The 23052-nt window shown below is 41.4% G+C and overlaps 1 protein-coding gene across 1 annotated transcript in view; it reads left to right on the plus strand.

Moving 5' to 3' along the window:
- The first annotated feature begins 2044 nt into the window (after positions 1-2044).
- KCNIP2 (potassium voltage-gated channel interacting protein 2) overlaps positions 2045-23052 on the plus strand; it is a 124788-nt gene continuing 103780 nt past the window's right edge. Inside the window, exon 1 of the mRNA XM_088132511.1 lies at positions 2045-2117. Within this exon, the coding sequence (XP_087988637.1) occupies positions 2045-2117 (73 nt within the window). The remainder of the gene's footprint in view (positions 2118-23052) is intronic.

Genomic DNA, 23052 nt, shown 5'->3' on the forward strand with positions numbered 1-23052 from the left:
CACATACTGGCTTAGTGCTGTGTAATCAATGTGCTGGCATTTAAGTGGAACAGCAAAGAGCAGGGAATGTTTTTAGTATTTAGGTACAGGGTTTGTTGTTTAGATTTGATTTTTAAAGGATTATTTATTTAACTATTTATGGGGGGATTTTTAATTGTTGATGGGGTTTCTGATTTTAATTGTGAGCCGCCCAGAGTCACCTGTTGGGGGGAGATGGGTGGCATACAAATTTAATAATAAATAAATAAATAAATAAAGTATAGTATTTATTCACTGAGATTGATGATCTGAATTGCGGGAAATTAAGTTGTTCTGCCTGCATTTTCAGGCCATACTTAGATAATTCAAAGGAAGTGAAATTGAGACAAATTGAGATTGGTTCTGTGGTATGGCAGGAAACTCACTTCCACTTCCTTTTCTAATTATAGAAAGGCAGGAGGTGTAAATATGCTTTTATGGGCCTTTGGGATCCTCCTTGTAGTAACCCTATCCAAATGTATGCTCTTCTTGTCAGAATGCTCCAAGGGATAACAATCTACCAGTCATTCCTCATTATATGAGTAATGGACATGAAGCCAGAGCAGGCAGTCATCCAGTATGTGTACAATAGGGACAAAATACATTCTAGACATTGGGTCTCTGGCATCTGAAATCTATCTTGAGAAGAAACTCCCTCAGATCAGCTCTCCAGATAAATTGGACCACAACTAAGTCCCAGCCAGTTTTGTTTGTTTTCTGAGGATCTGATTCTGAGATTTACCATCCTGTGCAGTTGGACAGGGGAAATCCTCTATGACCACAGTCCCAGTAGTAGCCACAGGCCAGTTCTACCTGCCTTTTGGCTTTGTCAGTGAGAACCTCCTCTCCCAGTACAGCAACAGTTCTCTCCCTCCTCCCCGCCCCCCCCCCCCGCCGCCACTTTCACTTGGACCCAGGACTTGCCTTTTTTATTTGACAGGCCTCCTGTGTCTTTAGCAGCTGCAAGAGACAGAAATTCAACAGCGGTAATGTTTCCATCAGAGTATCTCCATTATAGTCAGGCTCTGGCTGAGTGGGTAATGACACAGATGCTCTAGAAGTTAAACAAAATGACAGGCAACCTCTCTCAAAAACTGATTCGTGGCAGAGCAGGAAAGCAAAACAAAACTGCTGTTCTGGACGGTAGAGTAAGGTTGGTAGAGGCACAGGATACTCGCCAGCACAGACCCCTTCAGAAGCGTGCAAGTGAGTGAAGGCAAGAGGGTGTGTAAGCAAGCGCATGCACTTGTGGGCGTGATTTGCTCAGCCGTGGGTGGAGTGCCCCCCCCTTTGCACGCGCCTTCTCTTACTCACGGATCTCCGCGCGAGGCCCAGTGGGTAGCGTTGGGGTGGCTCCTGAGTGCGCGGGTCTCTGGCTCCGCCAGAAGTGTAGGAGGACGTCTATTTGTGCGCTAGTTTCCCAACGACGCCGGCGTGCATGTTTGTGTACAGATGCACGTGTCTCCCAGCCCATGAAGACACGTGTCTAAGGGAAACCCTCTTTTCCAACGGGAGCCCATCTTGCCCCTGGGTCGAGTTCAAGGGAGCGCTTCATCCTCTGCCCGGGGTGGGCGCTCCGGAGTAAACGGCGCCCTTCTGGCGTGGGGCAGTGCGAGAGGGAGCTCAAAGCGGCCCCAGGGAGAAAGGCACAAAGCCCGCGAACGGAGTCTTGCTCTTCTCCTTTAGCTACAAGCGGGCAGACGAGAAGCCCGCCCGTGTGAACGGGAGAAGAAACAAGCGGCCGTGCCCAGAAGCTGGCGGGCGAGGCGGAGGAACAGCTCGGAGGCTGGGAGAGGAGGCGCTTGCGCTTCTTCTGTTGCCGGGGAACTGGACGCCGGCTGCCCCTGCCCGGTCCTGCGCCCCCGCCAGGAGGATCTGCAGAGAGAGAGGGAGGGAGGGAGGCAGGCATCAGAACCGGGCGCCCCGGGCGCCCCACCCTGGCAAGAAGGAGAATCTGTAAGCGAAAGGAGGTGTGCAGCTAGGTCCCGTCCCGTCCCGGCTCCCCGGGGCGTCTCCGCTCCGCAAGATGCGCGGCAAGAGCAGGAAGGAGAGCCTCTCCGATTCCCGGGACCTCGATGGTTCCTATGATCAACTAACGGGTGAGTTCCCCCCAAGCTGGCAGCTAGTTCTGCTGAGAGCCGCCGCCTTGGCTTGTGGGGGGGGGGGGGGGGGGGGGGAGGGCAGGGAGGGGGAGGGCTAGGAAGATGCAGCATCCCTTTAGCAGCAAACTGCGTGGAGTGCGAGAGGTCCCACACTGCAACTACTACCGACCCACCACCACCTGTCAAAGGTGGTGTTTCCCTCCGTGCATCTTTGTCAGGATCTAGGGAGGGGTTCCTTACTCAATATCCACACAAAACTTCCACTTGCACAAAGTGATGGTGTCGAGGTGGGGGGGGGGGAGGGTTGGGGTGGAGTGGGTTACAACACTGATTTTGTCCCTTGACATCTCAAAGTAGGTGAAGGTTTATGTTTGCATGTGTGCATGATTGAATGGATTTACAGGTTGGAGAATGGAACCTTCTCTCTGGTTGGCTTCTTAAAATGGTCCAGGGTCTGGAACTAATATTGGCTGTGATGCTTTTCCCCAAGACTCTGAGATCTTAATAAACTTACTCCTGTGTCTAACACAAGGTAGAAGTTGGATGAGATCCCCTTGAGATGAGCAACGGGATCCTCAATAGAAAAATTCAAATCAGAAGGAATTCATATATGTCTTTCTGTTGCCTCTGTTCCATGTTAGAGGGTCTTAGCCAGCTACAGAAAGCAGAGATCCCATACCTACCCGGGGGCTAGTAGGCAAGGTGCCTTCCCTCTTTACCAGGAACTAGCAAAATCCCTCCAAAGGTCTGGTACTGTCTGTGGTGCTGAAGTTTGACAAAGCTGCTGGGCTCCCCTCTGCGCATGGCGGAGCAATTTTCTCTCTGCCTGTTGCCCTGAACGTCATTCAAGCGATTCAATGCCTGCAAAATTGGCTCTTCAGCCATACAGATATTTTGAGCTCAGTAGGAATTCAAAGCCCACACAATTCTCTTGTCTCTCGAGTGACTTTAACACATCAATATGATTTAAAATCAAAATCAAGTTAAAAATAAGGTTGAGTTCCTCCCAACTGCGGCCTTTAATTGTGGAACCTCCTGATCTTGTGCCATTAATACGCTGCTACCCTGGTAGGAGCTGTGATTTCACTGTATCCTAATCAGTCTTCAGATCTCCTTGTACCCTTTTTATCTGAAGGAAACCAAGGCAGAATTAAAGTCAAGAACTCTTGTGTTTTTCAATTCTCCCTTCCACACAATCAGCAGAGAGAGCCGTTTACCCCTGGTTGTTTTTTGATACCATAGATTCACTATCCCTCTCTCTTTCTTTTCACTTTATCATGTAGTTTTATTTTTAAGATAAAGCTATAAACGATAAGCATCAAAGAAAGGATAAGATTACTAAACAAAGCTACTGATCACAGTTCTTGTATAACAGATAAATATTTGTGGGGCAACCAGAAAAAAAATAACATAAGAATAAGCTCACTGTCTAATGAGATATTGGACACTCAGTTATGCAGCATACATATAATGTTTGTCTACATGTTATATTCTGGTCATCTCTTCATTTCCATTTACAACTGGACAAATTCTCTCTTGGAATGAACTTCAAGTTCACATCATAACTGCTGCAAAGAATATATGTCACTTTTGCTCTAGTGCCATTTCTTATTTCCTTTATTTTTGGTCACCCCTCTCCCTGCCAACACACATTATCTTACTATTTGAATCATCCACATTCATCTTAATTGTAGCTTCTTAGGCATAGCTCCTGCGTGTGATGGGTGAAAAAAGAGGTAGCTGGTCCAGAGATTTAATGAGAGACCACGGAATGCAACAAAATACTTACTCTGGAAAACTTAAACCACAGCTTCAGAAGACTACACACATTTACTATTTCATGTTTTGATGTTACTTGAACTATACCAAATATTTCCTAATTGAGCTATAAATAAAAGTCTGTGAATATTTCTCTCCTATTGATAGTATTGGAAATGGTTATTTCTTCCAAGAGTCCAAGTCCAGCCTGGACTTTGTGCAAAAGTTTGGAACACAGCTGAAAACAGTAAACTGATAACATTCTAAAATTCATATGCTCCTGTGTCCCATCATAGTAGCACCCAAATAGCTATCTGGGCACTATCAAGTTAGGCTTGATTATTATTATTATTGCAATAATTTGCAGATCTTCTAAGGATATTGTAGTAATTTCACTATTATTATTAGGTTTAATATAGCCTCCAGTGGACTCTGAGTGGCTTACTAAATATAATACTAAATTAAAACTAAAACATAAAATGAAATTAAACAGTCTGGACTAAAATTAACCATTAAAACAAAGCATGACAGCCCCCTCCCCCCCCCCCCACATTAACCCCAGGCCTGGGACCAAAGCCAGGCTTTAAGGGCTTTTCAGAACCCCAGGAGAGAGGGCATCATCTGTATCTCTGAGGGTATGCTGTTCCAAAGCATGCATTTCTGGAATCTTCATCTCCATCTTTAAACCCATCCATCTAATTGATTGATTGTTTTCCCTTTCTTCTACTTTTTTCAATCTTACCTAACACTTATTTTTCTAATTCATTGTCCACCTGCATTTTTGTCTCAAAGAATCGGTGAGCCTTTATTTGATCCAGATCCAATTTATTGATTCTTCTTACAATCTGTGATACCCCTAGTAACCTTCTCAAAATCTGTAATTTGAAATACCTATCTTCTTTCTCTTTCCATTTCTCAGTGTCCAGTTTTCAGAGCTGTACATTACAACTGGAGATGTTGTTGCTTTAACTCTTCTAATCTTTGTTCTCATTGAATTATCCTTAGTCTTCATGATCTTGTCCAAGTTGTTCATTATCTTCCTTCCTAGGATTAATCTCTTCTTGAGCACACTGTCCACCTTAAATTTAAGAAAACAAAACTACCTACCACCTTCACAGCTATCAATTCACTCAACATGCTGGTTGATATTAATCTGAATTTTTCACTTTCTATTTCTTTCTTCATAATCAATTAAGTCCTCTTTACTTTGGGATAACAAAGTGATGCCCACCTGAAAATTTCAAATTGTTAATATTTTGACCCCAGTTTTAATTCCAGATGTTTTCTCTTCTAATCTTATAATTCTTTTACTGTATTTGCTGTAATGTAAAAGAAAGAACTGCTGGAATAACTCTTTTCATACAGTGACTGTCCTCTTTTAAAAAAACACCACAATCTTCTGGGAAGAAACACCTAACTTCAGCAGTGTACTCCATTTTGTTATGCTGGCATACCTTTTTGTTTTGTCAGACATCTTTGTCAATGTCATGGAATAAAAACAAGAATGGTTTTCTTCACCAGTCAAGTCTGAGTCAGTATGCAAGTATAGACTGGGGCTTGGCCAAGCTTCATTTGCAAATCCCCTTTGTAAAGGTTTTCCAAGGAAGCAGAGAGGTTTGATGCTGATTGTCTACGTAAGAAGCCTTAACTAACAAGTCTGAAATAAAAAGTTAATCCAAGTTTATTAGAATCTTAAGGATGGTTATGTGAACTGATGCAGAGTAAGCCAGCACAGAAAATCCTCTCTGCTTCTTTCTGTTTATGTAGTCCTCCCTGAAGCATATGATTTTGGAAGTGATTCTTAGCCCTAGCTGTCAACCCCTTGGCATTGGCCTTAAGAATCCCTGAAAGAAAGTCTAGTGGTCAAGAAAACTGTTGTGCTTGCATTCCTCCCCATGCTTAGAGTCTAAATATGGCATTACAATAATGCCAATAGAAAATGCAGTTCACTTTTAGCATTACATATGGCTAAGAAGCAATCTGCTTTTTCAAGAGAATGTTAGTAACAACATCTTATCTTGTTACTAAATCTTAAAATAAACTACAAAATAGGTACATGTTGTTGCATTCATTCATAGTCACTTGCAGCTATTGTAAAAACAGACTGAATATGCTCTGAAAACAACTGTGCAAAATATTTTGCTGAATATGTGCAACCACCTATAATGAATATTTGGGTATTTTTAGCCCATCATAGGGTCATGGGACATTTTTAGGGGAAGGGGGACCCTGCAGCGAGTTAAAGCTGAATGATAAGTATCTACAGTAATGGCTGTGCAGTTTGCTTATATGAATTTCATATCATGTCATATCATTCATTTCAGTAGTGCAACCTGAAAATCCACAAGCTCTCAAATTGGTCCTGTAAGCATCCCAAATGCTACAAGTTGTTGCTGCATGCATGAGGAAGAATCTATAAGCATTAATGCAGCACAATTAATTATAGATATACAGTTATTATACTGATTTAATTGAATGTCACCCATCAGTAACATTGGAAAGCAGTACATTTTTGTTCTCCAACTTGAAGGTGCTAGTGTTTTGTATTTCTTTTTTCTTTGTATAGTCCCAGGGGATATTGTTTTTCTTAAGGCTTTCAAAGTACTATAAGCACCGGTAGAGCCCCTTCTATCTGAAATAATAGCAGAGCAATAAATAAATAAAAGAGTACACTACAGGCAGCAATGACTGAATCATATTGTCTTCAAACCTCATGAAAAGGATTGACTGTCTCACTCTTAAACCTCCCCCAGTGGAGTCCAAACCTGTAGCAGACAAATAATATGACACCAGATACAGACTTTCTCTTCAGCTGCACGGTTTAGAGGTTAACTGTGAAGGAAGCTAAAATATGACCTGTAGATTGAAATCCCAAGTCCTGATCCCTCATGGCCTTTAAACAATCTCAGCTACACATGGCAAAAGGAAGAAGTTGGTCTCCAAATCCTAGGTGCACACATTTCTACTTTGGTAGCCGCTTCACCACCTCTGTGCCTTGATTTCCCCAGAGTGTTCAGGCAGCTGCCTTGGAACTTCTTTGTCATGCAGCTGCTGCCGGAACAGCTGGTGCAATCAACCCAAAGACAGCTGCATTGGCAGTGGGTGAATGATCACTATAGAAACAGCCTACATTGCACTTGGGACCTTGTCAAGGCCTACATTTACTTCACTCTCTTACAGTGACAGGTAAAGAGCTACAGTAAGTCATGTTGCTTCTTTCAAACCACTCACTGGGAATGCTGCACAGGCTTATGTATACGGTTGCCAAGTAGCATCTGTCCTGAATCTTCTCACAGCAGAACTGTAGTTCAAGGCCTGTTAGCCCTGCAAGGTAGTCCAGATAAGAAGCAAGCAGGAGTACTAGCTCTACCTTTATTGTAAGGTTACATTAACAGAATCTTGCAAATATTTCTCCCCTCCTTTCCTTTTACTCTCTGGATAACTAGGGAGGGTCCCTTCTGAAATGCTTCCCATGCCCTCTCTCCTTCTGTGGGCTGAGATATCTCTTACACATTGGTTGTTCAGTCTATGGCTCTCCCTCCTGTCTCCCAAGGTCATTCCCACATACCGTTACATACTGTTCATGTGTAAGACGAAGCATGGAGTCTGGTTCTGTCACTCTGCAGAAAAAAAAAATGGAGGTGTGATGACCACCCTGTACTATTTGTCTGCCTAGGAGGATGTAATTAAAATGATGGCATTTCATATGTAGTATGGCTACCAGGCAGCAGTAGCATGAACCAGGCCTTCCACCTATTTGCCCCTTATCTAAAGTGGCACATTTTGAAGGGTCACCTCCCTTTCTATGGCCAAAATAGAAGAGATCTGATCACTGTATGCATGGTATAATCGTATTAGATATAGATTTTGTGCATGTGTATTTAGAAGGCAGGGTGGTATGAAGTGTTTCTGGTTCTATGATGACTTGTATATATATGAAGGCAGTGTGTGCGCGTGTGTGTGTGAATCTCCTTTTCCATACCCCTGCCTTCACACACCCCTATACAAAATTAGTTCCTTGTCTTATTGGCCAGTATTCGTTGCTCTAGATTTTTCTGCTGGATTTTAACTCTTTTCAACACCCCAAGGCTTTGGTCTCTGGTAAAATCTTGTCCATTCCCACCATGAGCTAGCTGGTTTCACACCTTAAAGTCTGTGGGGATAATGGTTCTCACATGCAGATAGCTTTCCCCCACTTGCTCAGTGATGGGGGTGATCTCTGGGTAATTCCTTGAGGCTGACAGGACTGGGAAGCGATCTCATTCCTCATTATCTCACTTGGTTTGAGATTTCAAGTGCCAAATAGTTTGCTGTAAGGGGGGATGCTGCATCTTGTGAATTAAACTTTGCACTATGCAGATTATAGATATATATGTACTCTGTGCCTGCCACCTCCTTTCTCTGTGTTTTGTCCATTTCTGAGACTATGGTATCTTTTGCTTTCCTGGCTTGGAAACTCTCTTGTTGCTCAATCTCATTGTAATTTCACCCAAACTGAATTGGCTCTAATTCCAAATGAGATGTTCATTTTTCTAGTGGGCAGATGTATGTGTGCAGTTGAGTACTGAAGGCTGTTTTTATGCTGTAAAACATTTGAGTTATTCAAGATATAAGGGAGGAAAATATTTTCTATTTTCTGTTTCTGCTTTGCAATGTTCAGCCTATTTGAGTTGGGCAAAAATTCAAAAGGACATCTTAATCAGGGTATCTCAGCTTGGAGAGACAAAAGAATAAATGGGAAAATATTGGTCCAACAACCAATTTGATATGAAGTGTGATGGCAGCCTATGCCATTTTACTCACATTGGGAAGATAGTTTTGTGCAAATTCTGGAAAACAGAACAAAAAAATAGAAGTTGTCTAATTTAAGATTTCCACAGCTTGCGTCTTCTTGAGGTATTGGTCTTTGACTCCCATAATTTCCAGCCAACATGGCCAAAAGTTGAACAAAATAGTTGCTGCAGTTTCCTTCATCTGGAGATTAGGGACAATAATTATAAGAATGTCTGCATTGCTGATTATGCAAATTATGCAAATTAATACAACATTTACACCTGTCATAATTAATGAGCAATTCTGAGGAAATTCAAAATTAGTAGAATCAGCTGTTTTTCCTATTCCTGTTATCTGTCTGAAGGGATGAAATTTCCATACTTCTTTGTATCAGATGTTATTGCAGGAATGCCAGGATACTCTATAGACTGTAAGAGCATTGATTTTGGTATCAGGACTAAGATATTACATAGGACAACAAGGCGTTTCAGCAGCCAAATGGCACAGACTCAATGGTACAGCTGGACCTTGTCTTAAAGAGCTTTAAACAGTGGTAATAGAGAAAGGCATCTTTAATAGAAGAAAGAGCAGTGGGTCAGATTAACAAATATGATGGAGCTGCACGTGGCAATCCAGTGGTACAGAACTTTTCCAAAAGAAATCTTATTTCTACCCAAACTTGCTACACGTTACACGTTGGGTATCATCTGCTCAGTCTTAAGATGCCATGCTTGGGTTAGGTGCTAGAGTGTGCGATGGTGCCTCAGTTCCAGGTTCTCCAGATGAAGTGGGATATCTAGATTCATTTTAATCTGGATTTGGTCATATTATGGGATACAAACTCTTCAGTGGTCTTGGCTGATGATCTACTACAGGAATTGGGCATACTATTTAATGTATAGTTGAGAGATTATGAATTATTTCAAAGGGCACCTTGTGTGTGAAATTCAAAGTTCCTCTCCTCTGGGATTGAGGAGGCAACTTCTCTCTCTTACACCTATCCCTAAAAGGTCTCTCTTTGGTGAAATACAAAGGTGAGGTCTCCTGCCTTGCATTACTCAGAGCCCACCCTATCAGGGCCAATACACAGGCTTTGGTGCCTTGTTGGGTGTGTGTTACACATGAACCAGTCAACTTGCCTAATTGATCAGAGAGAGAATCAGAAGTAAGAAGAATATCTTGAATAATCCATCATCTGAGAATAAATTCCTTTGTTTGGATAGACCTGGACATATAAAACATGGAGAAATAAAAATATTTCAGGGTGCAGGAAAGGATGAGCTAAATATACAAACAGAAGGATGCAATTAGTTCCAATTAAGATACAAATATTGCAGAGGGGTTCTTCTGTCAACACCAGTAGTGTAGTCAAGTAATAGTTGGCCTTCATGGCCTCATGGCCCTTCCCCCATTTATGCAGTCAGGTATATTACTTCTACTATGAAACATACACTTAACTGTTTCCTCTCTTCATAATGCGATTTATAATTGCTTTTACTTTCCTGATATATTGAAAGAGACCCTTTCCCTGAAATATTACTTTGTCAAGTCTGAACAAAACCAGAGAGACTTTTACCATATGGGGTTAAAATACTGTCTACTCTACTGTATGATAATCTCTTTTCCTGGGCTAGCTGAGATAATCTCTATCACGGCAGTACTTTGGACCTCTTGTCTTGGGGAACTTCACTGTCCATGATGAAGTTGCCCAGTCAGGAGTGGCTCAGGATTTCATGCTCACATGCACCAAAGCACACACTGGATTTGGTTTTTTGTGTGGGTGGAGCTAGTGGTCTGAAAGTGGAGGAGGTTTGTCATGGATAGATCACTTTCTGATGAGTTTCAGACTGTAGTTATTATAAACCTCTGCAGAGCTGGAAGACCAGTTAAAATAATGTAATGCAGGTTCTTAATGTTTCTAGATAATTTCCCATATGTGCTTGGAGAATTTCCTGTTTTGGCTGTTGACAATATTGATGAAGCCCTGTTGATCTAACATGGAGGTGGCCTCAATAATTGACACTATTGGTCTTAAGCACTCTCTTTGCTCTAGCAGAGCTCAAGAGCACTTTTGTTTGTGAGGGATCTGAGAATGCAATACGGAAGCTTTTTGAGGCCCATCTGAAGTCCTGCTCCATGGCAGTGGATGCATCATAGAGGGCCTATATCTGTCCCACCATTGCATCTGCACTGAAGAGACTAGAATTTTTTTTTTTCATATCATGTAGCATCTCCTCCATTAAGATGCTGGGGGAGTGAGTCTAATACAGTCAAAAGCTCATTGTGAGCAGTACTTATTCTTTATGAATAAAGTTGATTAGATTGCCTTAATTTGGCTTCCATTATTGAGGCATGTCATTGGCAGGTAACTTTTTGGCAACTTCTTGTTGAGATTCTTTTCAACTTATAGATCTTGAGGATGTGTACAGAGCATCTGGAGAGATGAAGTCTGCCACCTGCTCGCTGAAGCCTTGCTGATCATGGCTGATTAAATAAGCTGAACTGATGATCTCTGCCTTCTTTAGTGTGGTGTTTGTTCCCACATGCTTAGAGGAGACCATTTTAAGAATTCTACTGAACAGCCTTCCCTTACCTGGAAAATCTCTGTAATTATAGGCCAGTCTCAAGTATTCCATTTTTGGATAAAGTGACTGAAAAAGTAGTAGCTTTGCAGCTCTAGATGCATCTGGTCCCATTTCAATTAGATTACATCCATGATATAGTACTGAGATTGTTTTGGTTGTCTTGGATAACCTACATCAGAAACTAGGTGGGAAAAGCAATCCTGCTAGTTCTCCTGGACCCTTCAGCAACTTTTCATACTGCCATGGTATCCTTCTGGGCTACCTTCATGGAGGTAGGGCACTGTTTGCAAGTTCTAGTCCTTCCTCTCTGGATACACCAGAAGGCAGTGCTGGAGGACTTCTCTTTGACACCTAGGTAATTAGTTTATCTTGTTCCCACATGCTGTTTGGCTTATACATGAAACTGTTGGAGGAGGTCCTTCAGAGCTTTGGAGTAGGGTGCCACCAATATGCTAATGACATCCAACTCTGCTGCTCCTTACTGTCACCTCCACTAGGTAGGCCAGACCAAGAAATCAACTCCACAGGAAGGCTAAAGCTATTTTTATTGGGATTGGCTATAATAACAGAGTCTTGCAAGTCTGATTGTGTTGTACCTCCTCTTCCTTCTTATGGGTCAGTGAATTAGGGAAGTGTCTGCCTGAGCCTTTTCTGAATATCATCTGTCTGCTGTGGTCTTAAACTATGTTTTACCCCTCACCATCCTGGCTACAGTGCTTGCATATTTCTGTCAAGGTCACCTTCCTTTCTCTACCCTTACTTTTTAACTCCAAGGAAGTAATCATTACCCTTGAACATTGCTTAATCTCAATAATGAACTGGATGAGGCAGAATAAAATGAAGATGCTCTTTCAGTAATGAAAAAGCTGAACTTAAGGAAAGTGAGGCCTTTCTTGGGTGGGATGGCAGTTTCCCAGAAAGAGGGGTGTAAGGGAGTATTACTTGACTCTGGCTCCAGCTGTCATTGGATTTGCAGGTGGCAAGTATGGCAAGGAGTGGTGCTATGCTGCTATGGCTAATATGCCAACCGTGACTGTTCCTGAACTGGTCGGACTTAGTGATGATTGTACACAACATGGTTACAACTTGTCCTGACTTCTGCAAACTGCTTTATGCACAGTAACTCTTGAAAAGTATCTGGAAATTGTAGTTGGTACAAAATACAGCAACCAGGCTGATAACTAATATAAGATACAGGAATCACATGAACCTCATACTGAAACATCTGCACTGGCTATCAATTGCCTACTGGGGTCAGTTTAACATGATGTTGTTAACCTTTGAAGATTTACATAGCTCACTATGTTAGGGCCTAACTATCTGACAGGTTGCTTCTCATGCTATGATCTAGTCTGGTTGCTTAGATCAAGACAGAAAGCCCTTTTGAAAATACCCCTGCTGCCAGAAGCTTGCCTCTTGTACAAGGAAAAGGGCTGTCTCTTGTATAACTCCTGGGGTATGGAAAGCTGTGCATTTGGCCTCTCTTCTCCCTGGATTTAGGAAAATGGCAAAATATCCACCTCTGTTGCTAAGTTTTTAATTGTTAGATATTTCAACGATATTTAATGGTCTTAATTTAATTTTGATTTTAATTGGAGTGACTTTATTATTATTTTTTATATTTCATATTTTATTGTTGAAAGCCATCTTAAATATGTACATAAACAGAAAGGTGGGGGCAAACATTTAATAATAAATAAATACATAAATATTGACATACAGTATCAAGAATATGGGAGGTCTTGAGAAAGAGCAACTCTAACCCTATCCATAATTGCAGATGTGTTTGTTAGAGGCTGTGTTGCATAAACTTGTATTCATTTTAAAAGATGGGTAGGTAAAATCCTTTTACTTAAATTAGAATCTAGGCAAGTCATGGGTGAACACCAAGGAGAAATATAAAATTCTTGATTTGCTATGAGGTATATTCTCTCATCTGAGTTCTGGTTGACTTGTTCCTATACATGTAGCCGTTAAAGAGGACCAATAATTCTGGAAAATAATTTCTGAAAGATTATTAAATGAGATTATTAAAATGAAAATTACTCATTGGGGAACTTTGGGTCAGATTAACGTAAAGGGAGATTGGTTTGGCTATTCTAATGAATGGCATTTTATCCCACCCCTCCTCCCACCTTTCCTGCTTTTCTTTTTTTATTAGCAATGGTTTCATTAAGCAAAGTGCTTTTAGTTTGGTTTAAGGCAGATTGCTACCCTGAAAAGTTGGTGATTAATCAACTGGGTTGATAGCTTCTTCTCTTCTTACAGTTGGTATATATAGTAAAATGCTGAAAGGGGCTCCGAAGATTGTTGGACCCTGGAACAATTATGGACAAATTTGGTGATGTCCTGGAAACTGGAGATGCTATTAATACCATTGAGATTGGATAACTTATTGCCATTACTGAACAGCAATTGCAGGAAATGTCCATTTGCAAGAAGCTGGTCCCAGAGTCAGCATAGCCATATAATACAGATGGTCAGTTCATGCAGTTATACCTTCCTGGGCTAGGGAGTAGCAATTTAATTGGGAGATCATTCTACTGTAATTATGTAAGCCAAAGGGAGACTGTGGGCAAAATTCAGGAAAGCCACAAAGGGCTCAGTGACAGTTCTTTCTTAGTCACATTTTCTTACCTGTTAAGCCTTAGTAGGATTTTTAATAGGGCTCCTTAAAAGGGGAGATACTAAGAGCAGAAGGATAAACATTTCCAAAGGGAGACAAGAGACAAAGACAATCTGGATGCACAAAAAGCTCAACAAAAATCTGAAAATCAAAAACGACACATATATAGGAGGTGGAAAAATGACAGGTCATCAAGAAAAGGCGCATAGGATAGTCCAGATTTATAGAGTTGTTGTTGGAAAAGCTAAAGCTCAGAATGAGCAGAGGTTACAGAAGGATTGTACGTGTTCAAAATAAAGGAAGGAAAAAGAAACCACGTACCGTCTGATCAGTGAAATGGCAAAATGGTAAGAAATAATAAGACAAGACAAGACAAGACAAATCCTATTCTGGTTCAGCATTCTCTGGGAAGAGGAGATGCATTCTACCAGGCAATTATGCAGGAGTTCAGTTCTCAGGGCTAGATGGCTTGCATCTTTCAGTCCTATAAGAAGTTGCTCACAGTCTGGATGAATCTGCAAGCACCCTAAATATACTACATCAATTACTAGATGTCAGCAAAGGTTTTCAAGAACAAGTCTTGCCAGCCTTTCGTTATCTCATTTTTTGAAAGGATAATTTCCTTCACAGATTGTAGGAATGCTTTAAATTTATATTCTGATTTCAGCAAAACATTGGAAAAAGAACCCCCTGTCATGCTGATCAGCAAACTTGTTCAGTATGGGCTGGGTGGCATATCTGTTAGATGGAGCCACAGTTAATGATGCTTGAAAACCAAAGTCAATGGTTTTTCATCAGACGGGAGTGAGATATCAAGTGAGATGCTACTGACCCGGCACTCATTCATGACTTAGATGAAGAAGTAGAAGAAATGTTACCAAATGGGCAAATGACACAAACTGATAAGATAGCTAATAACCTAGAAGAGAGGGGGGAAATCAAAAGTGGTTGAAAGGACAAAATGAAATTTAATAGCAAGCAAATGTGAAGTTTTTCATTTAGAAAAAATAAATCAAATGCACAGGTGTACTATATCTAGATTGGTTATAGGGCTCATTCACACACACCCTTGCCCTAGCACTGAGATGAGCTGCTTACCATTTGTTGAGGTCTTCACAGCAAAGCCTCCATCTCAGCGCTCCAATTGGCTTACTGCAGGACCACCTCTCCCACCTGGCTGCAGGGCTCTGTGCCTCCATGACCATTCATGCTTTCACTGCCAAAGAAAACAGTCTTGGTAGCCCATTTTGGGGGGTGGGGGATGGGGAGTAAGGAGAATATTGATCTTGTAGAATAGCATCCACAAGGTTGATATTCCCATTTGTGCTCCCCTCCCCCCCAAATAAGGGACCGGTTGTCATTATAGCCATACACTAGCAATTCCAGTGGTAATACCTGTGCCAGTAGTGGCTCCCATAGTACCTGCCTTGAGCGTGCCAGATCAAGTTGTTGAAAAACAATTCAACAGGCTTGCTGTAGATTAGATTTAGCCCCACTGAGTTATGGGGCAGGGGCTCAGTGGCAAGCATAGGTGCATTGGATTGAGACATTCCTGAGCCAGTTGGGGGTACCTATCTCTGCACAAACCAGGCAGGACCAGGGCTTCTATTCGGGATGTTGGGAGTCTTGGGAAAGAGGAGGGTGGTTGTCCCGATGATCATGCCTACTTAGCAGTCAAAGGTGCAGATTTCCAAAGCCCAGCTCATAGGATCATCTTCTAAATGATCTCCTGAGGAAGTGGACAGGGCTCTCTCTGCTGTCAGCTCAGCCACCTGTTTGCTGGCTCTGGATTGCTTCTGGGTTGTGAAAGGGGCCAGGGAGATGACCTGCAGTTGGGTCCATGCAGTAGTGTTGGCTTCTTTGATGGAGGGGATGATGCTCCCAGTCTTGAAGCAGGTGGTGGTGCACCCCTTCCTCAAGACCAGTCTCCAACCTTCCCTTCTTGGGGAAGGTGTTGAGAAGATGGTCAGTCTGCAGCTGAGGAGAATCCTGGAAGAAATGGATTATCTAAACCCATTTCAATCAGGTTTCAGGCCAGGAGTTAGTACTGAGACAGCTCTGGTTGTGCTTGTTGATGACCTGTGGCAGAGACAGGATGGTGGTGGTGCTCCTTCCTTGTGCTCCTTGATCTCTTGGCAGCTTTCAATACCATCAGACATGGTATCCTTCTGAGCCAGCTCCATGGGTTGGAGATTGGGGCACTGTTTCATGGTGGTTCTCTTCCTTTCTTCAGGGCCAGTTCCAGTGGATGTTGGTTGGTGGGGAGAGATCGTTCCCTAGGCCCCTCACTTGTGGGGTGCCGCAGGGTTCTATTCTCTCTCCCCTCCTTTTCAACATCTACATGAAACCACCAGGTGAGGTCATCCACTGGTTTGGAGTTTGGTATCATTAGTATGCTGATGATACCCAATTATATCTTTCAACTCCAGGCTGGCCAAGTGAGGCTGTCAAGGTTCTGTTCCAGTGTGGGTTTGGATGGGGAAGAACCGTCTCTGACTCAGCCCTACCAAGACTGAGTGGCTGTACGGGTTTGGACCACCCAGATCTGGGGATGTTCCAACTTTGACCTTGGATGGGGTTGCACTTCTCCATTCAAGGGTGGTGCACAATTTGGGGGTCTTCCTGGACTCACAGTTCCTGCTCAATGAGCAGGTGGCAACTGTGGCCAAGAAGGCTTTTGCCCAGCTAAATCTGGTGCATCAGTTGCACCCTCTCCTAGATCAGGGGACCCTTCAGACAGTCACTCATGCCCTGGTCACCTCACAGCTTGACTACTGCAATATGCTCTACATGGGGCTGCCTTTGAAGACCACCCAGAGGCTTCAGTTGGTCCAGAATGCAGCAGCATGGGCAGTGAAGGGCATGCCTTGGTAGGCCCATGTAACATCTCTGGTTCATGAGCTGCACCAGTTGCCAGTTTGCTTCAGGGTGCAATTCAAGGTGCTGGTCACTGGGCATAGGGCCTGGTTACTTGAGGGACCACTTGTCTCCCATAGTATCTGCCCAACTGGTTCGATCTGGCAGGGTTGGTGCATTCTGAGTTTCATTGATTAAACAATGCTAACTATCAGGACCCTGGAAGCGTGCCTTCTCTATGGTAGCGCCTGCCCTCTGGAATGAAATTCCCTCCAAAATTCGAATGGCTCCCATCCTACTGGGATTTTGAAGGGCCTTAAAGACCTGGATCTTCAACCAGGCCTTTGGAGAGGATGATTGACGCCCCTTTCTTCCTTTCTGTGCCTCTTTGCTGTTGTTGTCCCTTTGTCTTGTGCTGTTTTTATGTTTTTGATATTGTTCTTTGTTTTTTAAATGTTTTAACAATTCTAAACTGCCCAGAGTCACTGGGAATTGAGCAGCACATAAATTTAATGTATTATTCTTGGTTGCATGGTCAGCCAGATGTTTAGACTGAATTTGGCATTTGTATCCAACTATTGAGTCCTTCCCAAGGACCTGGGAAAGGCAGATGTTGTTGTTTGATGGTATTAAAGATATTGTCCCAGGATATAAGCTGTTCCAAGTAAAGCTGCCTTTTGTAATTGACTGATGGTGAGTTTTGTCAATGCTGATGGTCTTCAAGTGGTGCTCCAGATGTTTTGGGATTGCACCTAAGGCACTTATAATTATTGGTACTATCTTTGCTTTCTTTTGCCATAATTGTTCTACTTTTATTTGCAGGACTTTATATTTTGTGATTTTCTCCAGTTCTTTTCTCCTCTATTCTGCTGTCTCCAGGTATTGCAATGTCCACAACCCAGACTTTTTTGTCTTTCTTATCAACAATTGTTATGTCTGGGGTGCTGTGTGGCAGGTGCTTGTCTGTTTGAATTCTAAAGTCTCAGAGCACTTTAGCTTCTTCATTTTCTTTTACTTTGTCTATTTTGTGACCCCACCAGTTCTTGCTTGCAGGCAAATGGTATTTCTTGCAGATATTCCAATGCACCATTTTTGCTACTTTGTCATGCCATTGTTTGTAGTCAGTCTGTATGATCTTCTTGCAGCAGCTAACTAGGTGGTCCACTGTTTCTTCAGCTGCTTTGCAGAGGGGGCATTTGCTGTCTGTTGCTGTATTATCATCATCATCATCATCACCATCATCATCATCATCATCATCATCTTAAGATTGTCTAAATCTGCAGTGTTATTTTTATTGTTTTTTCATCCACCTCCTCCTCCTCCTCCTCCTCCTCCTCCTCCTCCTCCTCATTCTAACAGCTGTAGAAAAAGTTAGAATTTTTTCAAGGTGCATATTCTCCTTCCAGCAGGATTCCTGCCCAATCCCCTTCAAGGAATGTGAGGGCAGCAATTTCACTGACCTTGTTCCAGAGTTGCAGCAAGCCTTAAGCTTCTGAGGCAGCAGTTTTTCTGATTAACTGGGAGACAAGAGGAAAGGATGTTGCCACTGGTGTGGGGAAAAGCCCATAGTCTGTAAAAAGGATCCTGGAATCGTGGCTGATCACAAGCTGAATATGTGTCAGCAGTGTTGCATTGCTAAAAATGGGGAATGCAATTAAGGATGGTGCCCTCCCTGATGATGTTTAGGAAGGCAGTCAAAATACAGTTCTTCTGCAGAATTTTTAATGCGCAATGTTATGATTATTACATTTTAAACATATTGATTGCTTATTGAGATGCCAGGGTTGGCTGGATTCTGTATTGTATATTGTGACTTCTGATTTTATGTGGGCTCTTGTAATCCACTAAAATCCATATGGAGTCATATGTGGGTGGATAGATGGATTTTAGGCCTGCATTGAATTTCCAAATCATGGGAAGTCATAGTTCCACTGTTCTGCATTAATCAGATCACACTTTGAGTACCTGTGACCAGTTCTAGGTGCCACATTTTAAGAAAGATTCAGAGAAACTGGAACAGTTGCAAAGAAGGGCAACAAGAATAATCAGCAGACTAGAAGCTAGGTCTTACAAGGGCAGACTGTAGGAACTGAGTATTGTTAATCTTTGGGGGGAGGGGAAATCACTGGGCAGTGGGAGATTGTAACTGTAATTTTCAGTATCTGAAAATGGCTTAGCAGGTTAATTTTTAAAAGGCGCCTTCATTCTCTAAACAGAAGAATATCAAGATTTATTTTCAGTTGTGTTAGAGAGCACGACATGGAATCATGGTCTTAACAAGCAGGAAGGCAGATTCTAGTTTGATATTAGGAAAGAAATCCTTGACTGTAAGAACAGTTTGGCAGTGAAATTAATTGTTGAGGTTGGTGGTGAATTTCCTTTTGTTGAAAGTGTCTTAATTTGATTCCTGTCCTGGTCAGGGTTGGACTTGATGCCCTAAATGGCCTCTTCCAAATCTATGATTCTGTACAACAGGAATAACAGCTACAGGATTCTTAAGAGATTAAGATCAAGGGGCACTTTGCAAGCAAAATTGCTTATGAATAATCTCCTGTACTTCTCCAATGTTTATGTAGGATTGAATCTGCACTATGAAGAAGATAGTATAAAATGTATATATTTTGTGGTGAAGGTAAAACTAAGCTATATCTCAGAACCAAAATTTCAGCTCCTTCTGAAAAAAAAAACACACATGCTCAGTATTGTGCATCTATCACAGGGTGAAGAGGCCATGTACAAATGCTATGCTTTCTGAAAGCAGAGTTATCTTTCACTGCCTTTTACTGATGATATCATTTCTGGACAAGGATTTTTTTTCCCTCTCATTTTTTCAGTTTTGTGGTTATATGCACAGAATATATATTTATGGCTTAGCTGGTTAAGATTTAGAAGATGACTTCGTTATCTTATCAATTAATATGCCTGTGCTGTACATAATTTTAATGCGTTGTTATATAGAGCATTGCTTCCCAGTCTGGTGCTCTCTAGGTGTATTAAGCTACAACTTCCATCATGCTCAGCCAGTCTGCCAGTTCTGCTGGCTCAAGCTTATGGTAGTCGTAGTTCAATGGAACTAGTGGATGCCAGGCAGGTAAAGGATGCTGCGTAAGAATGGGCAATTTGTGGCATCCAGGTCTTACTGAATGTTAATTTCCATCAACTCTCATAATTGGCTATCCTGAGCTGGGCTAATGAGATTTTAGCTCAACAACTATTGACCAGCTACAGATTGCCCATTCTGTATACAGGAATAAATAGCAGCCCCCATTTAAAGAAGTAGAAGCTGACATTAACTTTATGGAAATAAGTAAAGCATTTAGAGTGCTTGGAACTAATTGCAGTTACAAAGCTAAGGTAGTGCTGTCAGATTACAAAGGAAGGTATATGTAGACTAGGGGTGAGGTGACCCCAAGGTTTGTAGAAATACAAAAATACCTAAGCAGAAAATCACCAAAAACTTAGCCTGATATGGTGTGAGCATGGTAAATGGGTTCCTTGGGTCCATATCACATAAATACATTACCCAGGGTTGTTTGATTTGGGCTCTGTGTGTCATATGAATCTAGACACAAGGTTTGTAAGTGATGGTTTATGGTTTAGCATGTGGTACAATCCCAGTCAATTGTGGCTTGATAAACCATGGTTAAGCATGATATGAGATTCAGGCCCATGGGGTGGGAGTGGGGGGTAGAGTGAGGGAGTAAAATGGAAGATTGTGGGAAAGAGTTGGCAGGCATTCTGAACAGCCACATTCATTATTTCAACATTTTGTTATCGATCTCACTTCTGCTGATGAAAACTTCGTACTTTGAGTTCTGTTCTATGCAGTCTGGGAAAAAGCCCTTCCCTGAAGTGTAGATAGTTGATAGATGAACCACTTCCCATTCTTGTCTCCTCTTGGCCACCATTTTTGTTTGGCATATATGGTGACTGAACCAAAAAAGGAGACTGTAGACACCTACATCTCCTTGCAGGAGCTGGCTGGAGAGATGGTGCAATTCCATGGGGGTCAGAGAGGGCAAAGGGAAACACAGGCCTCATGATGTGACTGATGCAATTACGTAACTGTGTCATTTGCACAGTGATGCCGTAACACGCGTATTGCCATTTTGATGTGACTGGTAACAGATCCCCAAAATATAAATATTATGGCCTGTCTACTGACTTTCCTATGAAGACATGGAGGTCTTTTTCATTCCTTTATTCTTTCTTATCTCTCCCCAAGTTGTCCATAGAACAGCCTGTGAAGTGTGTTAAACAGCCAGAGCACACAACAGGTTTTTTTTTCATACCTAGAGCTTCACTTGAGTGATATGCCATACTTCAAAGAGTGGGCTTTTTCATAGAAATGAAAGTTAGGTTTAATTTAATTAAATTAATTAAATAGAGCCAATATGATTGCTTCCCTTATATTTAATTATTTTCTCTTCTTTCTCTTCTCTTCTTTTCACATCCAACATAAATTGATGGCCACTTTTCAAGAACTTTTACATCCAAGATTTTAGAGACCTCCCATGGCTTTTGGTCTTTAGATTATACATCTTGGCTCACACTTTGCTCTCAGAACTGTTACAAATTCTACATACATCTTTATTTATTACAAATATTTATATCCTGCTTGGTGCTTTTCAAAATAAAAATTATCCCAAAGCAGCTGCAAGCAACATGTAACACATGTAAATAAAATATATGTAAATAAAATGCATGTAAATAAAAATAATTAATTAATAATTTAAAAGCAAACATCCAATGTTTAAGATTCTTAACACACGGTTTTTAAGACAGGGAAATGAGTGGCAATATCTTTGGGATGTGTACATGTGGGAGAATCCAGCTAAGTGGGCTTTTGTCATATTTGCCCGCCGTCCCTGTCCTTCTTCCTCTCTTCAGGGCCATTGATGATAATGGCCCTGTGGGCTTTACACTGATTTGTTCATACCAATTCTATATGTATCTTGCATATATAGAAGAATGAACTGGCCTGTGGAAGATGGTTTTCCTGTACTGTATTGAATCATTGTTCTTTCCCACACTAACAGGCTTTCTGCTACAGCTAACACAGTACTGGGCAATCCTGATATGAATGTGCAGGTGCACATGTACATGCACACACAAAACACACAGAGTACCTACATTCTTATAATTGAGACTATATCATATTCTAATATTTACATATTACATTTGGAAGTTGCCATTTTTGTCACCTTTATTATGTTGTCCTTGTTGTATTTTTGTCTGCTTATTCAAAAAGATATTGAATTTGCATTGACCATATAAAGATAATTCAAGCCAGACTCATGCCAGTCATTTTTTATAGACACATGTCAAAAATCCAGCAACTCATATGAATTGCTGAATCCATGATATTTACACAAACAGTTCTTCCCAGCCACCTCATTTTATTCTTTTGCAAGAGGCTTCTGATGTTCTGTCACAATACTTTTAGACATTGTTTATCTTTTTCTTAAATATATTTTATTTCATTTTATAAAGCAACATCCAATTAAATAGCATAAAAGATTAAACTGAGACATCATAGTGTTTTAAATGAACTTCAAATAATCTTAATTCTTTTTGCTGTACAACCTATTTAGGATCAACCTTCATCTTACTTTTAAAATGATGGTTCAGTACATACAGAAAGAAGGAAATGTAGAGTTTCTTAGCAAATGCATTACTAAGTGTTTTTAAATTGGAAAATACTGTACGTCTGTGAAAGGAAATTTTAAAAATTAGTATAGTCCATTGTTTCTTTGATTTGAGTTTCTTCATAATGAGGCACTCACCTGCTTTAAGCCAACAAGATACATTCTCTTTTGTTTCCTCTTTCCTTCTTTGCTATAATTTGTGACTGAGTGTCGAATAAAGAAATTAAAGAAATATGTATTGTAATGACCATAATACAGTATAGGCCTAGGGCTCATACAATGCATGATCAATAAGTCTTCTCCATCCCTGCATTTTTCTGTTGTCTGGTCTGCCTCCTTGGATCCAACAGAGGAACCCTGTGCTATGATAACGGTCACAGTATGAATCTGAACAAATAGCTTTCTTAGCTCAACCTAATCTGTTTTAGTGAGGTTGTTGTGAGGATAAATGAAATTTAAAACAACTTGATTGCTGAAAAGCATTACTGCTGCTCCTCCTGCCATTTGCTAAACTGGTTATGAGAATTCAGGAGTCTAGATTCTCTTTGGGTGTGCAACAGTGGGACATGGATGCTCAAGATAATGGGCCAAAAACAGTTCACAATAAAAGTAATGAATCCTGTCAGGGTTGCATGTAAATACCTTAATGCATGATTGAAATCAGCATGGACTCACTTGGAAAGGTA

This window comes from Python bivittatus, unplaced genomic scaffold (genome assembly GCF_059951505.1).
Source record: "Python bivittatus isolate LINGU-HERP-01145 unplaced genomic scaffold, Pbiv_v1 ctg000980_np1212, whole genome shotgun sequence".
Classification (NCBI taxonomy): Eukaryota; Metazoa; Chordata; class Lepidosauria; order Squamata; family Pythonidae; genus Python; species Python bivittatus.